Here is a 16437-nt window from a genome sequence, read left to right on the forward strand (position 1 = left end):
CTGTTAGTCTCACTGACTTACATGTAACTACTGTTTTTCTCATTGGCTCCTTTTATTTCCTGTGTCACTCTCTCTCTGTTTGCTCTGTTTTCCTGCGTCATGCTGCATCTACCTCACTCCGCAGCATTCACTCTCACTTCTTCCCCTCTTTCTCTCTCTCTCTCTCTCCCTCTCTCTCTCTCTCTCCCTCTCTCTCTCTCTCTCCCTCTCTCTCTCTCTCTCTCTCTCTCTCCCTCTCTCTCTCCCTCTTTCTCTCTCTCTCTCTCCCTCTCTCTCTCTATCCTCCTTACCATTACAAATACTACTTGGAGCAGTGGTTTTGGAGTGTCATGAATGTATACGTTGCCATCCAGCCCTCACTCCACCCACTGTGGCCTTTACTCCCTAACTCCTTTCCTCGTCCCCTCCCTTCTCTCTCTCTCTCTCTGTATCTGCTCGCCCTCGCCCTCGCCCTCCCTTCTCTCTCTCTCTCTCTCTCTGTATCTGCTCGCCCTCGCCCTCCCCTCCCACGCAAGTCAGTTGCGTAGCTGTAGACGTAGCTGTTGCTTTATTACCACAGAGACGGGCCAGACATCAAGGACAGCAGCCTCTCTCTCTTTCTTCCTCTCTCTCTCTCTATCTCGACACACACACACTTTTCCTCTGCAAACAGCATCTCTGTGTGAGTGTGTGAGACAGATAAGTGTTGTCCTTGTGTCCATATGGGGACCGGCCCCGGGGACGGTGGGTCTGAACAAGCTTTTCCTCTTCACAGATGGAACACAACAAGGTGTCCTCCTTTCCTCAGGCCGGCTCCACTATAACTGAGTTTCCCACCTCTTAAATGACTTTGCTTTCAATAATGCACTCTCCCTTGCACAAACATTGGTATTGATTGATTGATTGATTGATTGATTGATTGATTGATTGATTGATTGATTGATTGATCGATTGATTGATTGATTGATTGATTGACTTTATTCTGGACGAACAACAACAAAATCCAAGGGATAACATGAAAAAGTGTATCCACTTATTTCCATCATGGTCCCTGGTCTTATAAAACATGATATACAGTAACAAATAACAGGGCCTCATCTTTAAAACATATTGCCTTCAATTTACACATTAAGAATTCTATTCTATATTATTATATCATATTCTATTCTGTTTTCCAGTAGCATATTCTCCTGTCTCCAGTGTGTTTTGGCATCTAATGTGCTTCTTCAAACATGGTCCACCCCTGACTTCAGCGAGCGAACATGCCTCAACATGACAGACACAGGGGGAGACAGTGGTGCATTGTGTGAATGCTGAGCCCATGGAAAGACCTGGCCAGTGTGTTTGGGTTTAGCTCTGGGAGGAATAGAGCTTGGGTTTCGTTTGGTCTGCAGCTGCTAACGGGGACTCTGGTCTGCTTGTGCCGTGACTTTTCACCTTCCTCTGGGTCTAACGGGGACTCTGGTCTGCTTGTGCCGTGACTTTTCACCTTCCTCTGTGTCTAACGGGGACTCTGGTCTGCTTGTGCCGTGACTTTCCACCTTCCTCTGGGTCTAACGGGGACTCTGGTCTGCTTGTGCCGTGACTTTCCACCTTCCTCTGGGTCTAACGGGGACTCTGGTCTGCGTCGGCCGTGACTTTCCACCTTCCTCTGGGTCTAACGGGGACTCTGGTCTGCGTGGGCCATGACTTTCCACCTTCCTCTGGGTCTAACGGGGACTCTGGTCTGCTTGTGCCGTGACTTTTCACCTTCCTCTGGGTCTAACGGGGACTCTGGTCTGCTTGTGCCGTGACTTTCCACCTTCCTCTGTGTCTAACGGGGACTCTGGTCTGCGTCGGCCGTGACTTTCCACCTTCCTCTGGGTCTAACGGGGACTCTGGTCTGCGTGGGCCATGACTTTCCACCTTCCTCTGGGTCTAACGGGGACTCTGGTCTGCGTGGGCCATGACTTTCCACCTTCCTCTGTGTCTAACTGGGTCTAACGGGGACTCTGGTCTGCTTGGGCCGTGACTTTCCACCTTCCTCTGGGTCTAACGGGGACTCTGGTCTGCTTGGGCCGTGACTTTCCACCTTCCTCTGGGTCTAACGGGGACTCTGGTCTGCTTGGGCCGTGACTTTCCACCTTCCTCTGGGTCTCTGTGAACCCTGCAGCCAGTAGGGATTAACTCATTGAGTGCCAGCCACTTTTGGAGAACGGACCAGAGTTTCAGAGCGTTTTCAGTGATTTCTCGAGGCCCACAGAATATTGTGTGATATTACTATGTAAACACCGAACACGCACAAAGAACGAGCTGACTCTATTGTATCATCAGCAAAAAAAAGTTTATTGATACCATTTTCCGTTCTTTAGTTATGAGCCGGAGAAGATAGGTTGTTTTGAGCAAATACAGGCGTTTCAAATTAGAAGCTGAGTTATTCCGCCTTTTGTGAAATGAAGCATTTCAAGCACATTCACTGACTCTGAAGATAATATTTTCTGATGTAGTGACGTGGTGTAGTTGTGTGGTGCCCTGCGTGCCCCACCCCCCTCTCCCCCCCTCAGCTGCAAACTCCTCCCCACACTAACACACAGCCTAACACGCACCTATTTTCGGAGTGCTCCGTTTTTGTGCGCCGGCTCCCAGCGCAACACGGAAAAGCCAAACCGGACTGCTGAGAATGGTTTGGCCCTTCGGCGTCGGGTGCTGCTTTTCTGGCGGCTAATCGTGTGGAGAAACTATGCAGACAGACAGACAGAGGCAGAGGGGCTCAGTTGTGGGCGCGGATTGACTGCTGTTCGCAGCCAACGTCAGCTCCAGACAGAGCAATCTATATGGCTCTGGCTGCAGCATGAGCGGTTTCTCTTTCATCACGGGGCTTTTTCCTGCTGTTTTCCGGACCTTTCTCTAATCTGGAGAGCACTGACGCCACCTAATGAGTCCGTAAAATAGGTTATACACCTTCAATAGCTACAATATTTGTACAGGAGATGCCTGAGGCTTTGATCCACGTCCCACCGTCAAAAAACGCAATTGACGAACATACTCGTCCTTGGCACTCTACGTTAGTATCTGAATTGACAAACATACTCGTCCTTGGCACTCAATGAGTTAATGAGAGGCCAATATTGACTTTGCTTTTATCACGTTTTTTCCGTTTTCCTCCCACTTTCTGCCCAGTTGTACTTGGCAACCCCCATGTTGTCCGTCCTTCCATACTTGGCCTCCGAACACAGTCTCTGTTTAATTCAAGACCAAACATTTGACTTTTGATTGGTTGCCATTGCAGCTTTCATGCTGGCAAGCACAGGCTTTGTTGGTGTGACACTGGAAAGATATCCCCATGCAACGGTAGTGCTATACTTATTCTTAGTAACATGAATGACACAGTCTATTAGCACCCAGACTGTGTGACAAGGTGATATCTGACATTCAGAATCAGAGTAAGGATGGATTCGATCATCACGTACATGACGTCTACAAAAATGTATCCAAAATGCTATGTATCCCTTCCTAAATGGTGCTAAATATGTCATATTGTAACTGTACAGGAATCTGTCTTCATGGCATAGTGACAGACATATTAATCGGTTTCACACATAGACCTGACAAAGGATAACAGGACCTCACAAATGGACACGATATAGGCAGTAGACTATAAATGACTCTACATATACACATCCGACATTGTGCAGTTGTGTGCTTGAGCAGCATGGCAGACAGCAGAGGGAGAGAGTGGACAGTAGTGAGTAACTGTGACCGGCCGGTCCTCGTGGCTTTTGTGGGTTTTAATGTTCTCTCTTTAGTCCTGAAGCAGGGCTCGAGGAGGGTTTTAGAGAAGTCCTCTCTTTAGTCCTGAAGCAGGGCTCGAGGAGGGTTTTAGAGAAGTCCTTAGGGGGTTAAGAGCATCTCCGCTCCATTTTCTCTCTCATTACCTTACTAAATTGACTTGATCTTGCGGAATATGAGTCGCCGCAACGGCCAGAAAGATATCCGATGCCAGATGAAGCACCTTATGTGAACTTTAAGGTATTTCCTTTCGGAAGCCTCCGGATTTCATAAGAATAGGTGACTGACTGGCTTTCTTGTCCCTCGGGTCTATAGCTCTCGGCACCCAATCGTTCCTCTGTCTCCTGGTCACAACTAAACCTTGAACATCTGGAATCATTCATGTTCACTCACGCTCCCATGTAGAGAGGATGAGGGACAACGAGGAGACGACGCTCCAGAAAGCAGAAACCCACAGGACTTCTCCCTAAAGCCTCCTCTCCACTGCCTGCGGGGACCGCGGAGAGCATTTTAAAACAGCAGAAAGCCATCTGACACCTCACTGCGTAATTCTAACAAAGCTGTCATTACCTGCTGGCTCACAGCCGTCTGAACTTTAAATAACAATGGACTGGAAATCTGTCTGTGAAACACTTCCTATCGCTGGTAAATCTATTCCTTTGCTTCCACAAGTGCAGCTCCTTAATGATAGATTAAGGATGATAAATGATGATGATATAAGTTAAACATTTGACCCATATGGCTCTAGTTCATTTGCATTTCACCTCAGACATGACAGGACACTGCTTTCAAGTCTGAAATGTGCCTATATTTCCTAGAAAGAGGAACAACATTTCAGCATTTCACCAAGTAGGGCGCTGCTCGATGACGCCACTAGGCTGACTGTATAGCTTGTCACATAATCTATATTGTGCTATTGTCACATTAATAATCCAATTTGTGGTGGAGTAATGCAATGTTCACATAGTTCATGTGTTTCTAAGATTGTGCTCATTGTGTTGATGCTGTTCAGTGTTAGCTGTTCATTTAGTCAGTTCAGCCGTTCAGAGGGAGAGATCACTCTTTGTCCTCTCATCTTGTCTTCCTCGTCCTGTATCAAAGGGGCGGTGAGGACGGTGCATCAGTCAATATGGATTGCGTAACCCAATGAAGTGGGGTGACCTTTCATGATAGAAAATTGGAAACACTTCAGTGGTCCGGCGACGTCAATAAACGTCAACCTTGTTGCTCGTCTTGTCTTCTTCTCTCCAGGAAACAGGAGCTGCTGACCATCTCCAACGTCCCTCTGGGAGAATGTCCCCCCTCACCACCCCGCACTGCACCGCCCAGCATGAAGGTAGGACGGACACACACACACACACACACACACACACACACACACACACACACACATACACGCACACGCACACACACACACACACACACACACACAATGGTGTATACACAAGCATTATGGAGGTATGTACACATGCAGTCAAACACAAACACACTTTAAGATAGACTCATTGATTTACTTGTAAATCAGTAAGACTATAGTGACTCAATACTAAGATAGACGTATTTATTAACTAGTAAATCAGTATCTTAAAGTGTGTTTGTGTTTGCTGCATCAGCTGACTTTCCCATTGACATATTTTGCCCTTCATTATCATTGATTCAGATTGTCTTAATTGAGAAACCCCTTTAGCACGCAATCAGCCCGCGGAGACGAATCACAGTGTCACAAGAACAAAAGCTTGACAACATGACACCGATGACATAACCTGATTTAAAAATAGAGGGGGACTTTCAAAGCTGTTGGCACTGTGTTTCATGACATGCCGCATTACCATAGGCGGTGTTGTTGTTTTTGTACTCATGGCACTGTCTTGTCTCTCCTCTACTTTATTTCTGTATGTTCTGGTGAGCTGTATTTTTAAAGGGGCCTTCTTCAAAGTTGCTTTAAGTCTACACTATAGGGGGGCACGGTGGCGCAGTGGTAGCGCTGTCGCCTCACAGCTAGAAGGCCCTGGGTTCGATTCCCACCCGGGACGCTGTGAGCGTTGAAGGAGTGCGTGCCCGTCCGTATGTCCTCGAGTGCCCACCGCCCGGGTGGGGTCGTCAAAAAAGGCCTTTCTGTGTGGAGTTTGCATGTTCTTCCCGTGGAAGAACATGCAATTCCTATATGGGCGAACCCCCAGGGTTTGGCCATATACAGTAGGAACACCTCACCAAAAACATGCAATATCGTGGTCGCTGAAGTGGTGCCTCCTCTGGTCGTTCAGGGCGCCTGCTCGGAGGGAGGGGAACTCATTGGAATAGCGTGATCCTCCCATGTGCTATGTCCTACCGGTGAAGCTTCCCCTATCGGGTGAAAAGAAGCGGCTGGCTACTGCCCATGTCTCGGAGGAAGCATGGAGCCAGTTTCGGCTCTCCCCAGATCGGCAGAGGGTGGAGCAGCAACCAGGATAAATAAATGAAAATGAGCACTAATGGGGGGAAAAAAATAAATGAAATAAATCTACACTATAAGCTTGGATGCATTTTTTACCCTTGCTTAGGTATAATAAGTCATAGAAACTCAAGTGAAGGCAGCCTACAATATCAGTACGATGCTCCCTTGTTTGTTTTCATGATTGCCTTCACAGAGCATAGATTGGGAGGGTATTGTGTGAATTGAACTCTGTCTTGACAGTCTGGCTATGAGCGCTCCTCCACACTTGGAGTCATGCAGTCTTTTTTCAGTGTTATTAACTGGGTTTAAACCAGGTTCTTTGTGGAGTTGCCTTCATGTAGGGCGGGAGGCAGAAGGTGAGACGGCACAGCCAGGATGCAACGCTGCTGCAGGAATTCAAAGGTGCTCTTCTTGGTGTGTGCCGGCCTTTCAGAATGTCTCCACCACCACACTTTAAATCTCCAGCACAGAAACAAAGACTATAAAGAGTATGAATCTTGATTGATTATCGCCTATTTATGCAATAGACATTTGGTCTATTGGGGCATAGAATGAAAATTGTGGTGTGACTGTCTTTGTGTCTCTTTTCTTCATAACAGAAAAAGGTGTCATATCCACTGAACTAATATGTTTATATTATTTCTGACCTATCACACTATACTATAGTGTAGCTATTCTCAACCACTGGGTCGTGGCCCACTGGTGGGCCCCAGAGCACCGTGTAGTGGGCCGCAGAGGCAGTGGTATTGCCAAATAGATGAATAGAAAATCAAAAAGAACACGCTCAACTCGGAAATGGTTTATTTGTTAAAATGTCCATGTAATCTATACTATGTTGGTAAAACAAAACGTGAGTTAAAAACAAGAATCTGTGAACATAAATGTTCTATACGCAACCATGATTGATGAGAAGTCATCAGTTGCTAGACACTTTAACAGCTTAAAACACAGTTTGAGCGACTTGCACTGGGCATAGAAACAGTTAATATGCCACGGAGAGGGGGCAATATAGACAAAATCCTCCTTCAGAGGGAAACTTATTGGATTCATTCCCTCCATACCCTCATTCCTAATGGATTGAATGAGGAGATATCATTTACTTGTTTTTTGTAAAGCATACTAATTTTCTTATTTTTTTGTAAAGTATATATATTTTTTGTAAAGTATATATATTTTTTGTAAAGTATATCCATTTACTTTCAACTTTGATGTTCACAAAGCATTCTCATGTGTGTTGGTTCTGTATATCTACATTGTTGACTCCCCCCGCTGACTCTTGACTCCTTAACACATTCACTGCCAGCCATTTTTTCAATACTGTAGGTAGCTTCTGCCAAGGTTTTTTTTTGAGGATTCTGGCTCATCTTTCAAGAGCCGAGGATTCTTTTCTGTTAGGATTTTGTGAACACAAAATATCTCAAAAGAACTAATAGAATGTGTGCTTTCTCTGTCTAAAAGAGTTAGTTTGTAGAGTTAGTAGTTATGTAGGCATTAGCAGTTGAATACAGCATGGTTTCAGCGTCTGAAAATGAAAGGTGAGAAAAATGCCTTTTTGTGAAATTCGATAGAACAGTCACTTTAACCATTTATTTTTGGCATCAGTAAGACGTCAGACATCTAAACAATAGTTTTGAACAGTAATTTCCTCCATAACCCCCCTCTCCTTCAAACTCCTCCCTCCGTGTGTGTTCTCCTCCCTCCGTGGCTGCAGCGGGCTGGTGTGTGACAAGCGAGTTTCTGTTGTCTGTGCTGCCTGGCTGCCCCTCGTCGGGCGAGTCTGGATGGGCTCGCTCGTTTCTTGGGGTTTCGGTTGAGAGCTTTGATGAAGCTTTTGCGATTCTGGGCTTTATGCTGCGTGTTTCAAAGTGTGTTCCACCCAGTCTATTTTTGGAACCCCCCACCGTTGTGCGCCACCGTTGTGCTCCAGCGCGAAAGCGTTTTCGCCTACAGTATGAGAATGGCTTCCTCACGCTTTTCCCTGAAGTTTTGGCTCGGCTTTCAATAGTCTGGAGAGCACTGTCGCCACTTAGTGGGTCGGTGGAATGGGTTGTACACGTTCGGTGGCTCTCATATTTTTATAGGAGATGTAAAAGGGTTAGATCAACGTCCCACCGTCAAATTTTTTTTTTTTTTTTTTGAGGAGTTGACTCGCCATTGGCAGTCAACCGTTGGTTTCTGCTTGACGAGTTGACTCGCCAATGGCAGTGAACGTGTTAATTAGGGTGAAGGTGAATCACCTGTGTTTTTTTGCCATTACACGCTGAAGAAGGGCGGCTGCCCCGAAACGTCCGTGTGGCAATAAATTATTTTAACTTGGAGTGCTGTCCTTATCTTTCTTTATCAAATAGATGAATAAAAATAAAATAAAATAAATCATGATTAAAACTAGTTTTTTTTTTTTTTTTTTTTACATCTAAATGTGCTCAAGAATTTATATAAATCAAAAACTTCCCAATTAAAATGCATAATTTCAATTACTTTTCTCTCTCTCTCTCTCACTTATCTGGGAAGGTGGTCCTCGAAATGTGTTAACAATCAGAAGTGGGCCTTAAAGGAACACTCCGCCCATTTTCAACCAGCTTTGTATCATTAGAACATCAGTAGTATATCAGAAAACTGTAAACTGTTTTGAAGTCTGTCATTTAATGTGACAGTTATTGAGTGTTAAAGTGTGGACCAGTGACATCACTGGTCCACACTAACTCAAATTAATAACTCATTAACTCAAATCAACTCTCAATAACTGTCAAACTAGATGAATGACTTCAAAACCCTCATCTAGTTTGACAGTTATTGAGAGTTGATTTGAGTTAATGAGTTATTAATTTGAGTTAGTGTGGACCAGTGATGTCACTGGTCCACACTTTAACACTCAATAACTGTCAAATTAAATGACAGACTTCAAAACAGTTTACAGTTTTCTGATATACTACTGATGTTCTAATGATACAAAGCTGGTTGAAAATGGGCGGAGTGTTCCTTTAAGTTACAAAAGGTTGCTATAGCAACTATAGCAAAGAGGTTGATGTAACCTGTCAGAGCTGCTTCACTCTCAGCACTCTCATAAAACATGGGCTAATGGCATCCTGACCAAATCCATTCAAACTGTCTCCTCAAAGGTAACCTGCAGACCCATAAACCAACTGACAAATTCAAAATGGCAGGTGCGTTTAGAGCCAAACCAAAAATATGCATAGTACAAGAATAAGAAGAGCATGAATAAACAATCAATCTGTAGAAGAAGGTTTCTCTGAGTCTGTGCCACATTTATTCATGTGGTGATACAGTACGTGTGGTGGTGGCACAGCTATCGCTCAATTTTATATTCTATGTAAAGAACAAGTATCTATTATTGGGTACGTGAGATTCCTCTGTGATCTTTTCAGACATTCATTACTCACACTGCACTGCAGCTGGAAAAATATGATTTTTCCCTTTGGCGTGATAAAGGGGCGATATTTTTTGCAGGGAGACAGATTATCAGGGTGATATACAGGAAATAGATGGCTCCTCTAGGAGGGAGCAACTCTACCTTCTGTCACCTTGAACTAAGCCAGCTTCATTGGATATGCAAGAAGACGGAGAGAGGACTAAGAGGAGGGGAGAAAGTTTGATAGCTGAGTGAGGGAGGGAGGGAGGGAGGGAGTGATGGAGGGAGGGAGTGAGAGAGGGAGGGAATGAGTGAGGGAGGGAGTGAGAGAGGGAGGGAATGAGTGAGGGAGGGAGGGAGGGAGGGAAGGAAGGAGGGAGTGAGAGAGGGAGGGAATGAGTGAGGGAGGGAGTGAGAGAGGGAGGGAATGAGTGAGGGAGTGAGAGAGGGAGGGAATGAGTGAGGGAGGGAGTGAGAGAGGGAGGGAATGAGTGAGGGAGGGAGTGAGGGAGGGAGGGAGGGAGTGAGTGAGGGAGGGTGTGAGTGAGGGAGTGGGGGAGGGAGGGAGTGAGTGAGGGAGGGAGGGAGTGAGTGAGGGAGGGTGTGAGTGAGGGAGTGGGGGAGGGAGGGAGGGAGTGAGGGACTTGAGGGAGGGAGTGAGGGAGGGAGTGAGAGAGGGAGTGGGGGAGGGAGTGAGGGAGGGAAGGAAGGAGGGAGTGAGGGAGGTAGTGAGTGAGTGAGGGAGGGAGGGAGAGAGTGAGGGAGGGTGTGAGTGAGGGAGTGGGGGAGGGAGGGAGTGAGTGAGGGACTTGAGGGAGGGAGTGAGGGAGGGAGGGAAGGAAGGAGGGAGTGAGGGAGGTAGTGAGTGAGTGAGTGAGTGAGGGAGGGAGAGAGTGAGTGAGGGAGCGAGAGAGTGAGTGGGGGGAAGGAGTGAGTGAGTGAGTTGAGTGAGGGAGGGAAGGAAGGAGGGAGGGAAGGAAGGAAGGAGTGAGTGAGGGAGGGAGGGAGGGAGTGGAGGATTGATTGACTGACTGAGCAGAAAACGTGATTAGGACAAGATGTGGGATCTATGAGAAAGAAATGTTACTGCGAGCCAGAGGTCATCAATTATGTCCTGGATGTGTGGCTGATTTCTTGTAATTAGCCATCTCCTATACAGTATGCCTCCATTCCCAGTGGACTAGTGGACTAGACCTACTGTAACGGTTGCATATTCATCATCAGTGTCACAGGAGTGGTACAGTAGAGGTAAATTAATTCTAATCACAGTCCACATCAACTCATAACTCCCATAATGCAGCTTGAGCTGTGTGTGAGAGAGATGCTCTGTGTGAGGCAGTGGCCACACTGATCCGTTGTGTCTGTCTGTCTCCGTTCATTTCAATTCATTTTCCATCTGTTTTGATTGACAGAAAGTTCAAGTTGAACTCGTTCTGGGCGGACAGATTTGTCACCGTCCGTTTAGCAAATCAGAGTCGAGGAGGCGTTGCCTTATGAATGACATTCCAAAACAAAGCAACGGACATAAATCTATCCATTACCAGATTACAGTAGTAAGTACGTTTTCCAACAGATCAGTGCGGCCGCAGCCCAGGACTGAGGATTCAGTAGCCTAACAATAACAAACAAGTTGAAGCATTGACTTTCTGTCAAATGATGTCTTTCAGTAACTTAATTTAGTGTTGTGCAAAGAGAAGACTGATCACATCATGCATTATTAGGTGGTTATGTCACATGACAATGCAAATGCAAGCTATAGTGCATTACTATTAGAGGTGGAACAGTAGCCTATGTGTTAAAGAAAATGGCGCCAAATAAAGGCGTGTTATGCCATAACACCTTCAGATCAGGATGCACATTTAACACAAATGAGTTTAAGCTTCACATTTGAATACCTAAAGCTAAACCACTAGCAATGATCCAATGTCAAATGAGCTTTCACTGTTTGACTACATTAAGCCACTGAACGTTTTAAGCTGCATCAGTAGCCGACAATCCTTCTTCACAAGCTATTTCAGATATGCCACTGCACTCCGCAGAAACCTTCTCGATTATGTATGAGTAGGCCCTTAAACGAGCACTTGTGTCAAAAGATGTATTGTTTCAACAACCGGAGAGGTAAATGTGTTGTAAATGGTAAATGGTAAATGGTCTGCATTTATATAGCGCTTTTATCCAAAGCGCTTTACAATCAGTAGATAGTCTACATTCACCCATTCATACACCAATGGCGGCAGGCTACCACGCAGGCACACCGGGAGCAAGGAGGGTTAGGTGTCTTGCCCAAGGACACAACGACGGCAGCTGGGAGGGAGTGGGGATCGAACCGCCAACCCTTGCGTCATTGGCCGACCCGCTCTACCTCCTGAGCTAAAGCCGCCCCCCGCCGTGTTGTGAAGCACCATAACAGCCAGTACCTGTAACATTCGCTAACCTCCGCTCACATGTTCAATTAGTGTAAACAAGAAGCAGAATTAGCTTAGCTAGTCCAGATGCTGGTCTTGCTGTGAGAAAAGGCTTAATTGACAAATGCAATTACCAGCTTCAATCAATTCCCTTATTAATTGTAACTCCTTGGGGCTGCTAGCTACTGTAGCTATAACCTTATCCATTAAAAATGAAAAGCTTCTGCTGTTAAATATCAAGTAATTATTTGTGAGTTGGAAATTAATGCAGACTTTTTCTAGTATCGACACTTTCCCCCACTGTTTGTGTATCATCCCACCTCTACTAAATACACCAACTCATAGCGGACGACCAGGTTGTAGCTGACAACAGTAAGTTGATCAAAGAGCTTTCCATGGAAAATCTAGTTCTTTATTTCAAGCTATCTTGTCGTCTGTTGTGTATCTGCTGGCTGATGTAGTCGAAATGCCAAAAATCACTAGCTTCTGATTACACAAATTAGATATCGTTGCTACAACACAACTATTGGTACTGCCCTCCCAACACAATGGCCATAAAAAACGGCTCATCCATGGGTGGCCATGAGCATGGAAACAGGCCTCCTCTACACCAGGAAAACCTATTTGAAGCAGACGGCTGGCAATGAGGCTGGCACGCGTCTTACACCAGCTGTATGCTACCCACATGGGATGCTGGTCCCATTATCACCTGGCTACTGGAGCCCTGCACATGATAGCATTGCAACTGGTTTGTGTGTGTGTGTGTGTGTGTGTGTGTGTGTGTGTGTGTGTGTGTGTGTGTGTGTGTGTGTGTGTGTGTGTTTATGAATTTCTACATGTAAGGAGGACCAAATATTCCCACAAGGATGGAAAGATGAACTGAGGACATTTTTGTCTTAAAGGATGGGTTTACCGATGGGCAATATGAATATATATTAATTCTTAAAAAATCTTCAAAAGAAAGCAATTTCAAAAATTTCAACGGATTCGAAATTTAAGATTTTTTAAGAATTAATATATATTCATATTCCCCATCGGTAAACCCATCCTTTAAGGAGCATTCACACCGAGATATTTATATTTCGCTCTGTCGCTCAAGTCAACCCTTTGGAATCGCTCTGTCGCTCTGTTTAAATCGCTCATCAACAGGCACACGAAATGACGGACATGTGGGGGATATAACGTTACGCAATGTCATGCTGTTTGTCCACTACGAGCCACCGTCATTGTTTACAAGCTAAGCCTATCAGCGTGCTCCTAATGCGAGCTGCATACCGGTAGTACAGACTTCACTTCATGTCAGCTGTCAGCCTGTCAATGCGGTTTGTTGCCACACAATAAACCAGCGGTTTGTTCCAAGCCAGAGTGATCCTTGACTCACTCTCACACAGCAGCCAATCAGCATTGAACAGCGAGCGACTGATGCCAGCGTATTTTCGCTCGAGTTGGGATATTTCATCTCGAGCGACGAGCGTATTTTCTCCCTGTCGCTCTGTCTCTGCCGCTCGGACGCCCAGCGATTATTCTCCCAGGCGAATATACGCTCAATCGCTCGTTTGCATTGACTTTGTATGTAAACTCGACGCCAGCGACAAACTTTAATAGGTCGGTGTGAATGCAGCTTTAGAATTAGGTTTAGGTAACTGTCATGTAGTGGGCAGAGTTACGTTAGGTTGCATTAGCAGGTTTGGGAATAAATCCTCACAATGTATAGTGAGATACAAACGTGTGTGAGTGTCTGCAGGTAGGAGCGTTGTCATGTGTTTTTCCTAATGTCATCTAACATTATGCAGCGACTCACACGTCCTCTTTCATTGACACTGATGGAGAAACAGGTCAACATAACGAGACGTGTGTGTGTGTGTGTGTGTGTGTGTGTGTGTGTGTGTGTGTGTGTGTGTGTGTGTGTGTGTGTGTGTGTGTGTGTGTGTGTGTGTGTGTGTGTGTGTGTGTGTTAGAGAGAGTGTGAGTGTTGTGGATTTACGGAGCCACTGGAACAACCTGTTCTGTTTTAACACGGAATTCAGTTTGCCGCCCGACTCGACTTTCCTGTTTAAGCTTAAAACTTGTAATAGAACGGCAATAGAATAGAGATAGAAAGAGAGAGAGAGGGAAGGAAGAGAGAGAGAGGGAAGGGAAAGAGAGAGAGGGAACGGAAAGAGAGAGAGGGAAGGGAAAGAGAGAGAGATGTTTATGTCTGAGACTGGATAGCAGAAAGCGAGGGAGAAGGAAGGAGTTTTGTACCCTAAATAGAAAGGAGAGGGGGGAAAAGGGGTGATCAGCAGGTCACTGTTCAGCGGTTCTATGGTTAAAGCCTCTATAGTTGAGGTAAGTTTGCATATACATTTGATTCAAATCATAACAGCCATATTGTTTGATATTGGGAGGAATTTGTCTGTTTTCATTCAAAGTGTGTGTGGTTCAATGAGTATGTTTACACACACACCACCAATGCTCAGACTATTGGGAGGTTTCAGCTTGAAGCCCCCCTCCCTCCAGTCAGGTTTCTACTTGTATAACCGTTGCTGTTCTATTTCAAGCATTCTTCTAACCTTCTATGACAGTGGTGTCAAACATACGGCGCGTGGGCCAGAACCGGCCCGCCAGAGGGTCCAGTCTGGCCCACAGGATGACTTTGCAAACGGTGATAATTGCACCGAGAAGTCCTTCAGTCCAATGTGATGCATTTGTGAAGGCTAAGAGGTACCAGGTTTCAGGAGCAATTTAAATATTAACTAGCCTATTCACAATCACCTATTTTCTTTCGCCTTGAATATAGAGAATTGCACAGCTGCTGTCAATGGTAATGCACAGTTAGAGGCAGTAGATTTGATAATTTGTTTGATGGGCCTCTGATAGCTGAGATATCCCTATAGTGAAAACGTGTTCTTAAAAATGTAGACTACATGTAATTCTTTACACTATAAGAAACTGGAAAATTTGGAGGCGTTGTTATTTATTATAGGTTGTTATTATTATGCATTGATTTTCTTTGTCTGGCCCACTTGAGACCAAATTGGGTCACATGTGGCCTGTGAACTCATGCCTCCCTGCTATGAGCTCCCACTGTATCGTCGCACGATGCAACATCTGATTTCGCGCCAAAGAACTTACATTGATAAGAACTCCGCACTGCAACATCATGGTGGCAGCGCAGTTTTCAAACGAAAAGTGGGGGACAACAAAGCACAATAACTTTTGTTTCTTGCCTTCAATACTCTATTTTGTCTGTGCTCCAGCTCCAAGTTATGCCGGAAAAACCATAACGTTAGCTTAGCTGCAACCACATTATTGCTTTGTTATTAACAACCAGTCCATGGATTTCAAAGCTGACCTTGTATTGAGTGATGATCTGATGACCACTCTTCTGGTGTTACAATCTTGCTAAGCTTTGCGACGGCAGTGGCATATCTATCTAGCCTACGTACAAAACGTACAAAAACAAATGCATGTAGCAGGTGTGGAATTCATTCATTTTGGGCAACGATACATTTATAAGTGTAGCAATACAGTAGTTATTCTTCTTGTCAATACATTCAGTTAACCCTGTGTGTTGATCTGCATGGCATTGCTGTCCTGTAGACACTGCATCTCTCCAAATTGTCCATTTTCTATTTATTCTGTATTTTCAGCTTGCATTGCTCCCACACGTAGAAAACATTTCACGACCACATTTCATAACCCAGAGGCCAAGCCAAAACGTTATTGATCCATATGAAATATACAAGTGTGTGTCAACAATGCGAATATCAACCAGTGTGGCAGAAACCTCTTGAAAGATCTCTAAAGAAAATACTTCTCTAAAAGAGCAATGGAGCAGCAGCTGAACAAAGGGTGTGTATTCACGTGCATCTGATAGAGCCCTCTTTCTCAGGCCCACCCCTCCGCCCTCCCTCCACCCCTCAGACCCCACTGTGGGCCTCCTCTACCCAGAGAAGGGGTCGTGGTGTGGGCAGGAGAGCAAGCAGTGCTGACCTCTCTGGAACTCTGTGAATGAATTCCTCCAAACTTGCTAGGACACTGCTAGGACAATGGGACTGACTGAGGTAGCGTCACTGAGTCCAACTACGGACACTTTTTTTTGCTAATTCTATCAAGATTGTTCTTCAACTACTCCTACAAATGATCATGTAGCTACTGTTTCCACCTGGCTAAAACCACAAGTATAACTTCTTACCTTTCTAGTGGTATATTGTTTTAATCATTCACTTCAGATTTATTTGTTTACCAGAATCAGAAAATGGACGTTATATCGACTGTCATTTAGCATGGCCCTAGGCTAGCCCTTTGTCGGACACCGGATTTCATGCTAGCGTAAACAATGCAGCTAAGGCATTAGCAATCGATTGTCAAGCGTCGCCCATGCTCACACCGCGGCTTTGTCTCAGTAAAATCACTTTCCTAAAGTATTTGGACATTTTCAATGACCATATTCATATGAAATTTGACGCGTAGATTGTTAGATGTCTAACAATCATAAT

At 45.2% G+C, this 16437-nt stretch overlaps 1 protein-coding gene across 5 annotated transcripts in view; it reads left to right on the forward strand.

Moving 5' to 3' along the window:
- The window catches only part of rap1gap2a (RAP1 GTPase activating protein 2a), a gene marked incomplete at its 5' end in the record, with an annotated part of 118599 nt that overhangs the window by 70925 nt on the left and 31237 nt on the right, over positions 1-16437 (forward strand). For 3 of the 5 annotated variants that reach the window (XM_083637548.1, XM_083637547.1, XM_083637551.1), the window contains one exon: positions 4999-5083. In XM_083637548.1, coding sequence (XP_083493674.1) covers positions 4999-5083 — 85 coding nt within the window. Of the gene's footprint in view, positions 1-4998; positions 5084-14116; positions 14285-15904; positions 16003-16437 lie in introns of those variants that run through there. The other 2 variants (XM_083637549.1, XM_083637550.1) reach the window with 2 other exon arrangements.

The sequence above is a fragment of the Poromitra crassiceps genome (genome assembly GCF_964638095.1).
Source record: "Poromitra crassiceps genome assembly, chromosome: 5".
Classification (NCBI taxonomy): Eukaryota; Metazoa; Chordata; class Actinopteri; order Beryciformes; family Melamphaidae; genus Poromitra; species Poromitra crassiceps.